Consider the following 14,152-nt stretch of genomic DNA (forward strand, 5'->3'; position numbering starts at 1 on the left):
CAACTCACGGCTGTCCTCTTGACTGGTACCAGACTGTAGCCCTTCTCCTTTCCATAGCATACCTGATGTCTATCAATAACATGTTCTGACAGAATGTAACCGTTCTGCATTCCCCTCTCTCCCTCAGTACCATGAACAAGGATTTTTCATATTTCAAGTTTAGAAGTCGGAACCCATCACACCTTATAAAGCATTATGAAAGCCTTATGATGCCTCATAATGTAACTATGTAATTCCATCTCCAGGCCCAGATGAAGGACTTCCAGAGGGAACTGGAAGATGCCCGTGCAGCCAGAGAAGAGGTGCTGGGTACGGCCAAGGAGAGCGAGAGGAAGGCCAAGAGTCTGGAGGCTGAGCTCATGCAGATTCAGGAGGTAACATAGCCTGGCTCACTGTAGATAGCATGGCAAAGTGTGAAATAACACTATTTCCCATATAGTGCACTACTTTTGACCAGAGTGCTATTGTCGGTGTGTGTGTGTGTAGGAGCTGGCTGCTGCTGAGAGGGCACGGAAACAAGCAGAGGCTGAGCGGGACGAGCTGTCTGACGAACTAGCCAGCAACACCTCTGGAAAGTAAGTAGAACCTTTACTAAATGAATGTGATGTTAACAGCATTATAATGCCTCTTGTATTTCACAATTTTCCACAGTCAAATGAGTGGAATGAATTGGAAACAGTGAATTGAACACAGCATTAGGTGGTGTAGTGGAGCATTGTGCAACTGAAACATTGTGTGGTAATGTAGAGGAGCATTCATTGTTTGACTGACTGTTTCCTGTGTGCTGTTTCCAGGTCAGCCCTGTCTGATGAAAAGCGTCGTCTGGAGGCTAAGATCTCCCAGCTGGAGGAGGAGCTGGAGGAAGAGAGCAGTAACATGGAGATCCTCAACGACAGATTGAGGAAGAGCACTCAACAGGTTAGACTGGCAGGACCCCTCCTCCTAACGACCTGAAACACACTGTGACCACCTTAAACGCACTAGAACAGGGCTGTCCAACCCTCCTTCCTGGAGATCTACTGTCCTGTAGGTTCAGTCCAACCCTAGTTTAACACACCTGATTCAACTAATTAGCTGCTCAACAAGACCTTCAATTGCTGAATCAGATATGCTAAATTAGGGTTGGACTGAACCTACAGGACAGTAGATCTTTCCTTCCAGTTCTTTGCTGCCAATGACTGGAACGAATTGCATAAATCGCTGAAGTTGGAGACTATCTCCCTCACTAACTTTAAACATCAGCTATCTTGAGCAGCTTACCGATCGCTGCAGCTGTACACAGCCCATCTGTAAATTGCCCATCAAATCTACCTCATCCCCATATTCTTTATTTACTTTTTTGATATTTTACACACCAGTATTTCTACTTGCACATCATCTGCACATCTATCACTCCAGTGTTAATGTGCTGAACTGTAATTACTTTGCTACTATGGCCTATTTATTGCCTTACCACCTCACACCATTTGCAGACACTGTATAAAGACTTTCTATTGTGTTATTGACTGTACATTTGTTTATTCCATATGGAACTCTGTTGTTTGTGTCACACTGCTTTGCTTTATCTTGGCCAGGTTGCAGTTGTAAATGAGAACTTGTTCTCAACTGGCCTACCTGGTTAAATAAAGGTGAAATAAAAATATAAAAAATAATCTCCAGGAAGCAGGTTGGGCAGCCCTGCACTAGAACCACAACTTGACCTTTTATCAACCATGATTTGAACCATCATTGACTACAATTTCAACCCTCATTGACCACCTCTTAGACACATTGACCAACTCTTGGACGTACATTGACCATACCTTTAACCCTCAGTGACCAAGTTTTGAACTCCCTGCGTCGGTGACCACATCTTGACCACTCTTCACACTCAGGTGGACCAGCTGAACAATGAGCTGCAGACCGAGCGCACCACCTCCCAGAAGAACGAGAGCGCCCGGCAGCAGATGGAGAGGCAGAACAAGGACCTAAAGGCCAAGCTGCAGGAGATGGAGAACCAGGTCAGAGATAGTAGATTTACTAGGGTTGCTCCCCATTGAGAAAATATTAAGTGTCCCTACTTTCCGGTCCATCTTAGTGGGCGTGTAGTGTACCGTTAAATTGTGGGGTATCGGTTTCTATCATCTCTGAACAGGTCAAGTCCAAGTTCAAGTCATCCATCACCGCCCTGGAGGCCAAGGTGGCTCAGTTGGAGGAGCAGGTGGAGCAGGAGAGCAGAGACAAGCAGGCCGTAGCCAAGGGCCTGCGCCAGAAGGACAAAAAGCTGAAAGATCTGATGATCCAGGTGGAGGACGAGAGGAAACAGGCCGAACAGTACAAGGAACAGGTATGCTGTTGTGTCATGCTGACACTAGTCTTATGAACACCCTCTTCTTCCTTTCTGCGATTGACAGTGTTATGACACTCTTATGACCCCCCACCTTACTCCTCTCCTTTCCCCCTCTCCAGGCAGAAAAGGGCAACACGCGGATGAAGCAGCTGAAGCGCCAGCTGGAGGAGTCGGAGGAGGAGTCTCAGCGCATCACGGCTGCCCGCAGGAAGCTGCAGAGGGAGCTGGATGAGTCCACTGAGGCTAACGATGCCATGAGCCGTGAGGTCAACTCCCTCAAGAGCAAACTCAGGTACAGTGTGACCCATGACCCCAGAGTCAGGGCGGTGTCTTTGGCAAGAGTCCCTGCTCCTGACTTCTCCTGTGTACTGTAGTTTCACTGCTCAAATCACTCGATAGAAAAGGATAACCACCCCGAATCAAGGCAGGTCCAATATATAACACTGTGTAGATTTACAGCAACCACACTAACATTTCACACAATCAACCATTCGCCAACTACAATTAAATCATCTCCCAATGGGCAAATGAGCATAAAGTACTCTTGGGGCTTGCAGATAACAAGTTGAACACTGTACTACAGTATATCTGTTTCCAACACCATGGTGAGTGCTCTGGAAATCAAAGCCTTTCTTGAATCTTTATTGCAGAGGCAACCCAATCCCAGAACCCAAGGAGTAACGTAGCAGGTACCTCTGCGCTCAAAGTTTATCACCATTTTCATTTTAACTTTCCATAACTTACCCCCATGCACTCTTGTCCAACTGACTGCCATTTCTCTGCCTGAAAGAGTGAAATATGGTTTATCTTCAACGGAGCTCCTCTGATCGAGCTCATAGTCTGAAACAGTGCAAGAAAAGTGTATTGCACTTCCATTGTGGTCTTTCTACTACTGGTGACCATATTTTTCTCCATGCTTGGTTTAGTTGCCCTAAACCAAACTCATTTCTGTGTCTGTCTAGCCTGGTTCCAGATCTGTTTGTGCTGTCTTGCCAAATCCTATGGTCTCCGGTGACCATCGGAGTTGACAATACAGCACAAACAGTTTTGGGACCAGACTAGTGTTCGTCTAGACAGGAGTCAAATGAGTTAAAGATATAACCGGCCAGTGTGCAGCAATGTGCCTACTGTTACTATAACATCTCACTCATTCAGCATTTCAGCGATGCCATTTAATCTTCCTCGTGTTCAACACTAGTTTTTTTTTTAAACTCAAGCCTAACAAAACATAATAGACAAGTTTCATGAAAGGATGCAGTTTGAACTTAATAGACCATTGTGGTTCCACTTTGAACGAAGCACAACTTACAAAGGCTTTATATATAACATGCAAAGGCCTCATAAAAACTACATAAAGGCTTCATAAATCATCTATAAGCATGTCATACTCTATAAAGGGTGGCGTGACAACCAGAGTAGGGTGAATTGCCAAATGTTTATACACCATTTATATTATGACATACGCTCACAGATGATTTGTGAAGTATTTATGTAGGCTATATAAAGCCTTTAAGTTGTGCATTGTTTAAAGTGGGACTATTATTGTAATAGGATGTCAATACTTTATTAAGTGACGATCACAACCTGTCTGGTAGGTATTGTTAGACATCCATTTTACCTTGTTAAAACAAAAAGGTGGATAAAGGCAGAGTGATATACAGACGCAGAACATAGGAGCAAAAAGTCCAACATTTCCTGGTAACCTCAGGACAACCTAGACTGGTCTTGCCCATAGCTCGTCTCATCTGTGTGTCCTGTGTCTGTGTCTTGCATCGGTGCTGTCTGTCGGTCTGCGTTTCAGGCGCGGGACAGAGCCCTCTTTCAGCAGCGCACCGCGCCGTGTCGGGGGCAGTGCCCGGAGAGGGGTCATCGATGACGCGTCAGAAGAAGACGGGGACTCACAGGGGGACTACAACGGAACAAAGTCTGTTGAGTAGAAGAGCCCAAAACCATCCAATTAAATTCAGTATTACAAGCATCCAATCAGACTCAGTATTACTGGTGCCAGACAGACCCGCTTTACCAAAGAAAACACAAGTGACTTCAACCTTTTTCTTTCATATCACTTCCAAATATGATTCTCTATCAGTCACATATCGACTGCCTTCTCGTTCAGAGCACATAAGGCTTTTCACAATTCAAAACAGACAAAATGGAGGCATAAGAGACAAAGGCGTAATAATTAATTTGGTTTAAGTTTAGTGCCTGGGATGTTGGGGTGATTTTCTTTTGCTACACTGTTTTGTACTGCACTGAATGACTTGTCCCTACGATACTTCCTTAGCATAATGTTGTACCCCTCGAAGGTACGTAGGTTACATGTTCCTTATTCTCCTTTTCATCTGGAAGGATAAATCCAGGTGTTAATATTCGTCACTTTAAATCCTAATTAATTATAGGCATCACATTGTATTTCTAGATTTATACATCTAGCGGTCATGTAAATCTATTTCTATGACGACATTATGACTTGTCCCGTCTTCTACACTGCTGTTAACTTTTAAGATCGTTATAGAAGGTCAATGTATACTAAGGCAAATGGTATACCCACCCAGCAAAAAAAAAAACTGATGTAGTCCAAATGTATTTTGTTTGTATTTAGAATAGCTGCCCCAATATTGGTGCATGGTTGCAACCATAGCAACTGTTCTGTTGTCTATGGTAAGGACAGTGACTCGACCGTATATATTTCATACTTTGAATATTTTTCTGACTGTCAAGTATGGGTAGCAGAACACCTTCCTACTTTTAGAAACCAAAACCAGTCACCCCTTTCACCTACATATTCCTATCAGACTTTTCTTGTTCCTAAAGTCTAATACACATATATAGTATCAACAAGACAGGTACTTTTTCAGTTGTGTACCTTGCCAAGTAGAATATCATCAGCAGGAATAGTGTCATACCATCAAGGCCATTGTGTGTGTGTCCAGATGCATATTCAACAAAAATATATTTTAGTTTTTCCCGCCACTGGTCACCTTTACAACAATGTTCTGTCTTGTTTTTACTCAATTGACGTTTACATGCCACTTCTTCAAATCTATAAAATGTGGAACCACCTGCACAATAAATAAGTGAAAAAGTAACCGTATTCATCTACTATGTCTGTCTCCACATCCTGAATGATATTGCCAAAAAGCATGTTTAGAATGTTCATTTTATGTGTTCATTTTGATACAAAAAGGATTGCAAACCAACAGGTCAAAAGGTCGAGCACCTCGGGTGCATACATTTCAATGTAAATCCAGACAGAAGTTAGTAACACCCACAAACGGTTGCATGTACAGTTGTAAAAGAAGCTCTACAAACAGTACTTCCTGGTCCTTAGTTCATACACAACAGCAGAGTACTTCCATAAGAACAGCTGCTGTAACAGAGTTTTGTAGACATATTATCCTGGTCTCATCTGTGCGTTCTAACCAACTCCTTTATCACGAACATGACAGGGGAATTGGATAAAGCACATATGGATGGAACCGATATATACACATTGTTAGTAAGTACAAACGTCATTGAGTAGTAACATGCCCTAGTGTCATATGTCCTTGATATTGGACTATTGCTCCTCATTGGAAAGACACGGCTAAAACATTCTCTTTTAAACAGTGCGTAAAGAATTCACATGTCCAGCATTAACAGTGTAACCAAGGCATCATCCATAATGGTTTTGGAAATATAGTATGAACTGTGCTTTCTCGAAACCCTATTCTGTAAAATCGAACTCTAGTCTGTCAAATCTATTATTGCCATCTTGTCATCTTTGATAGCTCCCTGATCTGATATAAGATTAGTCTTTTGACAGGAATTCTGGGTCGACTGACCTGCTCAAACTGAACCAAAGCTGTCTTTAGGCCACTTCCTATTGGAAAGATCTAATATAGATTCTATGCAGTGCAGTGGTATCCCCTAACTCAAAAAAAAAAAAAAAGAGAATCTCAAACTTAAACACTGAAGAAATGGCAACAATTTTTTTTTTGCCAAAGACCTAGACTACATTTGAGATTTTCAGAAGTTAACTCAATGTACTTTCTCTGTTCCTATATCTTGCCTACCTTATAAAACATTATGCAAATGCATGACAGGGTATAGGCTAGCTAGTCTGCATTTCTCACAGATAATACTTTTTCAAGTTACCAGGTAGAAGACCTTTAAAAGAAAGTATCTTCGTACATTAATAAACCATTGCTTTTAACTCAAACATTGACCTGTAAAGTAGTACCCATAAACTTCAGACCATCCTTAGCTTTTACAGACAATGACAACCCAGCACGAAGAAAGGAATAATACACATTCTCCAAAAGGTAAAGCTAGCCTAACTTACCATCTCTGACACTTTACACGTATAGCCTCTATAAGCACATGTGGCTTAGCTACGAACGGACAGAGTTAGACATACAAAGGAATCATGACTAGGCAAAACTTACATGTGGTGGTGATATATTGATAAAAGGCAGCAATGCTAAAGGCTAACAGCACCAACTATTGACCAACTTCACTCTTCTGCTACAGTTGGCACACCAAGAATCCAAGATGGAATCCAATCAGAGAATGTGGGTACAAGAAGGATAAGGGGGGGGTTAGTAGCAGGGTTGGGGTTGTCATTGCAGGACTTGGGTTCAGGGGTCAGCAGGAGGACATGCAGCGGGGTCAAGGAATCCTCACTTCTATTATTCATTAATAAAATAAAACTGTAGCGTAGCATCATGACTCAGTGGTTCTTCTCAGCAGAGTCCTTGCAGCAAATAAGTTGATAGAGGGAGCGGCTTCCTGGTTCATAGTCTGACTGAGGGGGGAGGATGTTCAGCTGGTAGTGTAGTGAGGGGGACAATTTAAAGCCCTACTGATGGGTAGTACAGTGTGGGGAGGGGGACAGGGGAGGCCCTCGTTTCATAGCAGGATCTTGACTCCCCCTGATGGTGACTGGGAGCCGTGGGAGGAGATCCCCCGAGGAGGCGCAGGTCCAAACTCTAACCGCTTCACCAAACTGAAAGACAGAACGTCTACCATGATGAGTAACACAAATCAAGTTAATTTTAATGTAGAACATCAGACAATTATGAGCAACAGGAACCAGAACCGATCCCACCCAGCTCATGTTCATTAGTTGTCACTACACTACCAGCTGAACATCCTCCCCCCTCTTAGTTGATTTCTCAGACCAGTATAAGTCTGAATTGGATTTCTTGAGTTGAATGCACTTGCTGTGGGTCACCCTGGATGGGAGCATCTGCTAAATGTTGTGCCATGTACACTGAGTGTACAAAACATGAACACCTGCTCTTTCCATGACAGACTGACCAGGTGAAAACTATGAACCTTTTTGATGTCACTTGCTTAATCCACTTCAATCAGTGTAGATGAAGGGGGGAGATGGCTTTAAAAAAAAAAACACTTTAACCTTTGAGACATGGATTGTGTATGTGTGCCATGCCCCAACGAATTGAGGCTGTTCTGAGGGTGCAGAAGGTGTTCCTAATGTTTGGTATACTCAGTGTATATTATGCATTTAATTTGTTTTGATTTCTGTTTGGACCCCAGGAAGTGTCCACTGCCTCGGCAGCAGCTAATTGGGAATCCTAATAAATACTACTACTAAGTAAGCTGATTCTAGATACACACAACGAGACATAAATATATATAAATAAATATATATATACACACATATACATACATACATACATACATACAGTGGGGCAAAAAAGTATTTAGTCAGCCACCAATTGTGCAAGTTCTCCAACTTAAAATGAGAGGCCTGTAATTTATCATAGGTACACTTCAACTATGACAGACAAAATTAGAAAAAAACTATCCAGAAAATCACATTGTAGGATTTTTTATGAATTTATTTGCAAATTATGGTGGAAAATAAGTATTTGGGCAATAAGTTTCTCAATACTTTTATATACCCTTTGTTGGCAATGACCCAGGTCAAATGTTTTCTGTAAGTCTTCACAAGGTTTTCACACACGGTTGCTGGTATTTTGGCCCATTCCTCCATGCAGATCTCCTCTAGAGCAGTGATGCTTTGGGGCTGTTGCTGGGCAACATGGACTTTCAACTCCTTCCAAAGATTTTCTATGGGGTTGAGATCTGGAGACTGGCTAGGCCACTCCAGGACCTTGAAATGCTTCTTACGAAGCCACTCCTTCGTTGCCCGGGCGGTGTGTTTGGGATCATTGTCATGCTGAAAGACCCAGCCACGTTTCATCTTCAATGCCCTTGCTGATGGAGGTTTTCACTCAATCTCACGATACATGGCCCCATTCATTCTTTCCTTTACACGGATCAGTCGTCCTGATCCCTTTGCAGAAAAACAGCCCCAAAGCATGTTTTCACCCCCATGCTTCACAGTAGGTATGGTGTTCTTTGGATGCAACTCAGCATTCTTTGTCCTCCAAACACGACGAGTTGAGTTTAACAAAAATGTATATTTTGGTTTCATCTGACCATATGACATTCTCCCAATCGTCTTCTGGATCATCCACATGCTCTCTAGCAAACTTCAGACGGGCCTGGACATGTACTGGCTTAAGCAGGGGGACACGTCTGGCACTGCAGGATTTGAGTCCCTGGCGGTGTAGTGTGTCACTGATGGTAGGCTTTGTTACTTTGGTCCCAGCTCTCTGCAGGTCATTCACTAGGTCCCCCCTGTGTGGTTCTGGGAATTTTGCTCACCGTTCTTGTGATCATTTTGACCCCATGGGGTGAGATCTTGCGTGGAGCCCCAGATCGAGGGAGATTATCAGTGGTCTTGTATGACTTCCATTTCCTAATAATTGCTCCCACAGTTGATTTCTTCAAACCAAGCTGCTTACCTATTGCAGATTCAGTCTTCCCAGCCTGGTGCAGGTCTACAATTGTGTTTCTGGTGTCCTTTGACAGCTCTTTGGTCTTGGCCATAGTGGAGTTTGGAGTGTGACTGTTTGAGGTTGTGGACAGGTGTCTTTTATACTGATAACAAGTTCAAACAGGTGCCATTCATACAGGTAACGAGTGGAGGACAGAGGACCCTCTTAAAGAAGAAGTTACAGGTCTGTGAGCCAGAAATCTTGATTGTTTGTAAGTGACCAAATACTTTTTTCCACCATAATTTGCAAATAAATTAATTAAATCCTACAATGTGATTTTCTGTATGTTTCTTCTAATTTTGTCTGTCACAGTTGAAGTGTACCTATGATGAAAATGACAGGCCTCATCTTTAAGTGGGAGAACTTGCACAATTGGTGGCTGACTAAATACTTTTTTGCCCCACTGTATATGATTTTCAGAAATATGATTTTCTCATTGTGACCCATTTACCTGTCGTAGTGTGGAGGGCTCATGCTGCAGGCCTGGATCTCTGTGCAACCCTCTATAGCAGAGGGGGTACCGGGACACGACGGAAGAGCCGGTCTTTTCGGCGGCGTGTCGTATACGAAGTCTCGACAAGACGCCAACTTGGACTCCAGGTTCTAGAGCATCCAAGAGGGGAAATAAGTTGTATTACAGTCTGAGATCATCATAGACACAGGAATAGAGATGCATTAAAAAGGAAAATTCCAAACAGTATCGTTTTTGTATGGAGTTTTCCTTTAAGTCATTAAATAAGAGTTCTATTTTATTCTATACATAATTGAAGGTTCCTGGTGATATGAGGGTGGTATTAAATGCATAGGTCCTACACTGTTTCTTACCCCAACTTTTCTTAGGAGCTCCCCGACGATATTGAGTGCAGATATGCGAGCCGACGTACTCAGGGGAGTTCCTGTTAGGTTATCCCCTAAACACAAACACATTACATTTAGCACATATCACAACATCAAACTACAGCTACTAAGGCACAGAGTTTTTAAAGCCAGAGGGCAACATCGCAAAACAAACCAGGCCATGGTTTGGTGGCAAATTCTTCGTTAGTTGTACATTTTCTGAATCTTAATGCACAACCATGATTCGAGCCAGTATCTTAAGTAGTTGAACATGTTATTATTCCAACCTGGTGAAAATGTATTGTTTTCATTTTTGTCAAAAATAACTTTATATCGAAGGATTGCCATTGATTTGACGGCCTGCTCACGCGCCGTTAAACCCGATGTGTTTCCATGCACGGGCTTAGCTAGCCAACGTCGCCATGGCATCGCCTACAAGTGTGATTGGGGATTTCTATTAGAAAAGCATTTTTTGCCTATATCTTCATACTGTACTGTCTTTGACTAAGGGATTAACTAGCATTCCACCACATTAAATTATATTTTTAAATTAGGAAAAAGTCATGTCATTATTACAGTTTAACCCACAACACAGCTACCATTGGTCTCACCCACCTCGACGAATGCTTGAGGCTGGGGTTGCTGGGAATGTACCAAGTGGTTTGGAGGGGGTTGTCAGTATGGTGGAGCGTGACGATGATTCGGTCCGGTCTTTCTCTTTAGAGAGGCTACTGGGGGGGCGTCGCTCCTGGACCTGCTGTACAGCTAGCTCCTGTCGTAAATCTGCCCAACACAGAGAGCGAAGAGACAACAGATCAGATCTCAATACTGAGGACATTTGTGACATTGATACTACAGTACAAATATAGAAAAAGTCAATACAAGTAATCACCAATACGCAATGGAAGTCCCACCTACTTCCTGGATCATGTTTTTGAATGGGCATCAAGCTTATATCAAATTCATGAAAACGTGATAATTTAAGATACTGTACATGTAAAATTATATTCGTATTTGTGGATGAATTTACTTTTAACTGATGCCTTTCATGATGGTTTTTTTATTGCATTTTTCTCCCATAATCAAAAACCTTCATAAAAGGCACTGGGTAAAGGTAAATTAATCCAAATACAATTACAGTATATATCTTAAGATGACCCCCATCATGAATATGATGATATATAAGCTTGAAGACCATTAAAAAAACAGTACGGGACTTGAGCCAGGACTTTTATAGCTGTGAATTCTACACATAATGCCAAACTCAATCCCACATTTGCTCTGCTTACTTTTTGAGGAATACAATGGGCAAGGCTGGATCATCCTGATATTACAATGTCAGTCAACTATCAAATTGCACATATTTTGGAAACTGGTAACTAAATCTGGCAAAATCAGCAGTTCTTGATTAGAACATGAAATGAAAACCTTTTTGTGTTTCTTGTTCCACTGACTCACCTCTGGCTTCTCACACACACACAGAGAGAAACACACTGACACCCGTCCCCACCCTTACACACACAAACCTCTGGCCTCATCCTTTAGTCTCTGGACAGACTCCAGAAGGTTTTCCTTTTCGTCCAGCTCACTCTCCAGGAAGGCGTTCCTCTCGATCACGTGGTTCATCCTCTGCTCAAAGTCCTCCAGGGACATGATGGTCGCCCTGCGAGACAGGACATTGGTCAGTCAGTTACTATGGTTACGTCTTAAATTACACCCTATCCTCCAGGGTGAGTGGAAGGACAGACATGGTTGAATCTATATGTAGGCCTATGAAGTTTGACAAAATGGGTACACATTGGCAAGACACACACCAATCTCATTAGGGTGATTGGATAAAGAAGTGTCACCGACACTTCAGAGTTACAATACAATGACAACCCAGCAGAGACTGGCTTTTTTTTACATAGTTATTGAATGTCCCTCAACATAACAACAGTCCGTGTCATTACGCCACAATAATAACAACCAAGTCGAGGTCAAAGTGTCCAGACAGACCTCTTGGCCCTCTCCAGGTCGTCGTTGGACTGCTCCAGCTCTCTAATGTACTTCTGGAGTTGGTCCTTGACCGCTGTGGTCTCTTCAAGGTCTCCCTCCAACAATGAGATCTGCCTAAACGCTTCAGAGTGCTGCGCCTCGTACTTCTCCTGCAAAATCACAGAACACTTCTTTTTGATGCATGTCTGCTGCTCATTTGTGGTCTTAGATGATGTTCTCCCTTCACAGGCTTGTCCTTCACTGTCCCCCAGGCCCCAGAAATTAAGGCTTTTAGCACAATCAAGTATTCAATGACTTGAACCTTCCCTCTGGACTCAGCAGTATAAATAGTTGCTCAGAAGTCAGCTGCTCCGTGGTAATGAACACACAGGGCCTCTGGTGATGGTGGCTATGATCTAGAGTGACCGTGTGTGTACTACTAGACAACTCAAGACACAGAAGGCGCTTTGAAGTCTACTAAAACATACAGAATATGGAGCCCAAACTTTACGTGATGGGATGCAGAGTATACGAGATAATATGACGTGGTGGTGCAAGACTACAGAATATGAGTAGTGTTGGCCTTGACAATACAGGTGTTCTAGGTTCTAACCTGGATGTTCTCCAGTTCCATGCGTAACCGGTTGTTGTTGGACAGTAGTTCTCTGTTCCGTGCTTCACACTGCTTCAGCTCAGTCTCCAGCTCCGCCTCATAGTCCCTACTCATTTGCTGGAACTCCTGCAACTCCTCCTGTGCCTCCTCAGCCCTGGACACAAACACGTCTAACCTTCATAGCTAAACTATGTAGAAGGAAATCGCCACTGAATTCTGATCTAGGATTAGATTCCATTTTTCCCTCTGTTACAGGGTGAAGTTAGGATGGTAATGGCTAGAGTTTTTGTCAAATTAACATCAGATTTGACTTTTCGTAGCAGGTTAGGAGAACTTACACAGCAGGTTAGGAGAAATTGCTTAAAGTTAGGAAAAGGTTTAGAGTTAGCTAAACACACACACAAAAAAATACACTTTTGACGTTAAGCTGGATCCCTTCTAGCCATGACCGTTTAGGATTGATATATGATAAACTTCCTAGATATACACTTACGGACAACTTCAGAGATACAGATTCAGATTGTTTCACTTCTATCCATTATCCACACATCTAGGCCAACCAGTTCGGCTGCGAGCTACCAACCATTGGTAGAATTCCTTACCTTTGCTGGTGTTTGTCTGACTGCTCCTTCCAGAAACTCAGCTCTTCTTCTATGGACCCAAATTTGGGCGTCTTGGGCTCCCCCATGTCTAACGTTACAGCGGACTCTATGGTTTCACAAAACCTAGTAAAACATCTAAAGTAAAGAAGGAACATGGCACTGGTCATGTTGAGGCAGGCTCTTGTTTGTCTAGCTAGCTAGCTATGGAGACCAATTAACCATACAATGGAATGCATGATGCTTGCATGCATGTTGACACAACAGTTAGCCCAGTAGGGTTAGCTAGGTAACGTTAGATACTTGATAGCTATGTTGTTTTTTTACAGCCCGTTGTAATGTCCAGTTTGATCAGATAACTATTCAGTTACTTTAGCTAGCCTATTCAATAAATACATTAACACGTTAACTAGCTAGTTTAGCGACATCACAACCGTTACGTGAATAACATATAAACTGTTGTGCGATACACGATAGTGAAGATTTCCGACTTTCAGAGAGTAAAATATACGGCAGAATGCTTGCCTGGACGCTGATAGCTAAGAAAATGTAATATTACCTACCTAGCAAACAGTAGATCAATAACATAGATAGCAAAACACTATCAGGAAATAAACTGCCCTTCTTCCCAAATCCAAACAATTACATCCCCGCGTTTACAGCACACCATTGGTGGATTGAGAGGATGACGCAACGCATAGGCATTTCAACCAATCAAGTTATATTTCCTGGAAGACTATGAGCGTAGACAACGGGGTTCACTTTATTAGTCATTCGGTGCCCCGTTACAAGTTCTAAGAAATTAAAAACGAGTTGTGTAATAAATAAACAGTGTGTACACAAACAAATGTTTCGATTTGCTAAACCAATTTCCCACTAGAAAAGTGGGAACATTACACGATTTGAAATTGACGGACGTTCCAGAATAGAGAGAACGTGTGCATTG

The 14,152-nt window shown here is 42.5% G+C and overlaps 2 protein-coding genes across 5 annotated transcripts in view; one reads left to right on the forward strand and one right to left on the reverse strand.

Annotated features, from left to right (window-relative positions):
• The window catches only part of LOC109886934 (myosin-11), a 40,701-nt gene extending 35,283 nt beyond the window's left edge, over positions 1-5,418 (forward strand). For 2 of the 4 annotated variants that reach the window (XM_031831912.1, XM_031831907.1), the window contains 7 exons: positions 246-374; positions 487-575; positions 795-918; positions 1,875-2,000; positions 2,135-2,326; positions 2,449-2,621; positions 4,131-5,256. In XM_031831912.1, the coding sequence (XP_031687772.1) occupies positions 246-374; positions 487-575; positions 795-918; positions 1,875-2,000; positions 2,135-2,326; positions 2,449-2,621; positions 4,131-4,266 (969 nt within the window). In that variant the 3' untranslated portion in view covers positions 4,267-5,256. Of the gene's footprint in view, positions 1-245; positions 375-486; positions 576-794; positions 919-1,874; positions 2,001-2,134; positions 2,327-2,448; positions 2,622-2,979; positions 3,019-4,130 lie in introns of all 4 variants that reach the window. The other 2 variants (XM_031831922.1, XM_031831914.1) reach the window with 2 other exon arrangements.
• LOC109885844 (nuclear distribution protein nudE homolog 1-like) lies at positions 5,018-13,899 on the reverse strand. Its single transcript, XM_020477665.2, has 9 exons — positions 13,770-13,899; positions 13,210-13,344; positions 12,608-12,761; positions 12,016-12,164; positions 11,544-11,680; positions 10,633-10,800; positions 10,006-10,091; positions 9,632-9,783; positions 5,018-7,316 (listed from the first exon to the last, which is right to left on the reverse strand). Exons 2-9 carry the CDS (start codon positions 13,293-13,295, stop codon positions 7,220-7,222), a joined length of 1,029 nt encoding a protein of 342 aa, XP_020333254.1. The 5' UTR covers positions 13,296-13,344; positions 13,770-13,899; the 3' UTR covers positions 5,018-7,219.
• Positions 13,900-14,152: the final 253 nt, after the last annotated feature.

This window comes from Oncorhynchus kisutch, linkage group LG1, assembly GCF_002021735.2.
Source record: "Oncorhynchus kisutch isolate 150728-3 linkage group LG1, Okis_V2, whole genome shotgun sequence".
Taxonomy (NCBI): Eukaryota; Metazoa; Chordata; class Actinopteri; order Salmoniformes; family Salmonidae; genus Oncorhynchus; species Oncorhynchus kisutch.

Coding starts and splice junctions, on each gene's coding strand:
- LOC109885844 (XM_020477665.2), bottom strand. CDS start 13,295: ATGGGGGAGCCCAAGACGCCCAAATTTGGGTCCATAGAAGAAGAGCTG. Junction 12,762..13,209: donor TCAGACAAACACCAGCAAAG/GTAAGGAATTCT, acceptor GTTTGTGTCCAG/GGCTGAGGAGGCACAGGAGG. Junction 7,317..9,631: donor AGCCCTCCACACTACGACAG/GTAAATGGGTCA, acceptor TCTGTCTTTCAG/TTTGGTGAAGCGGTTAGAGT.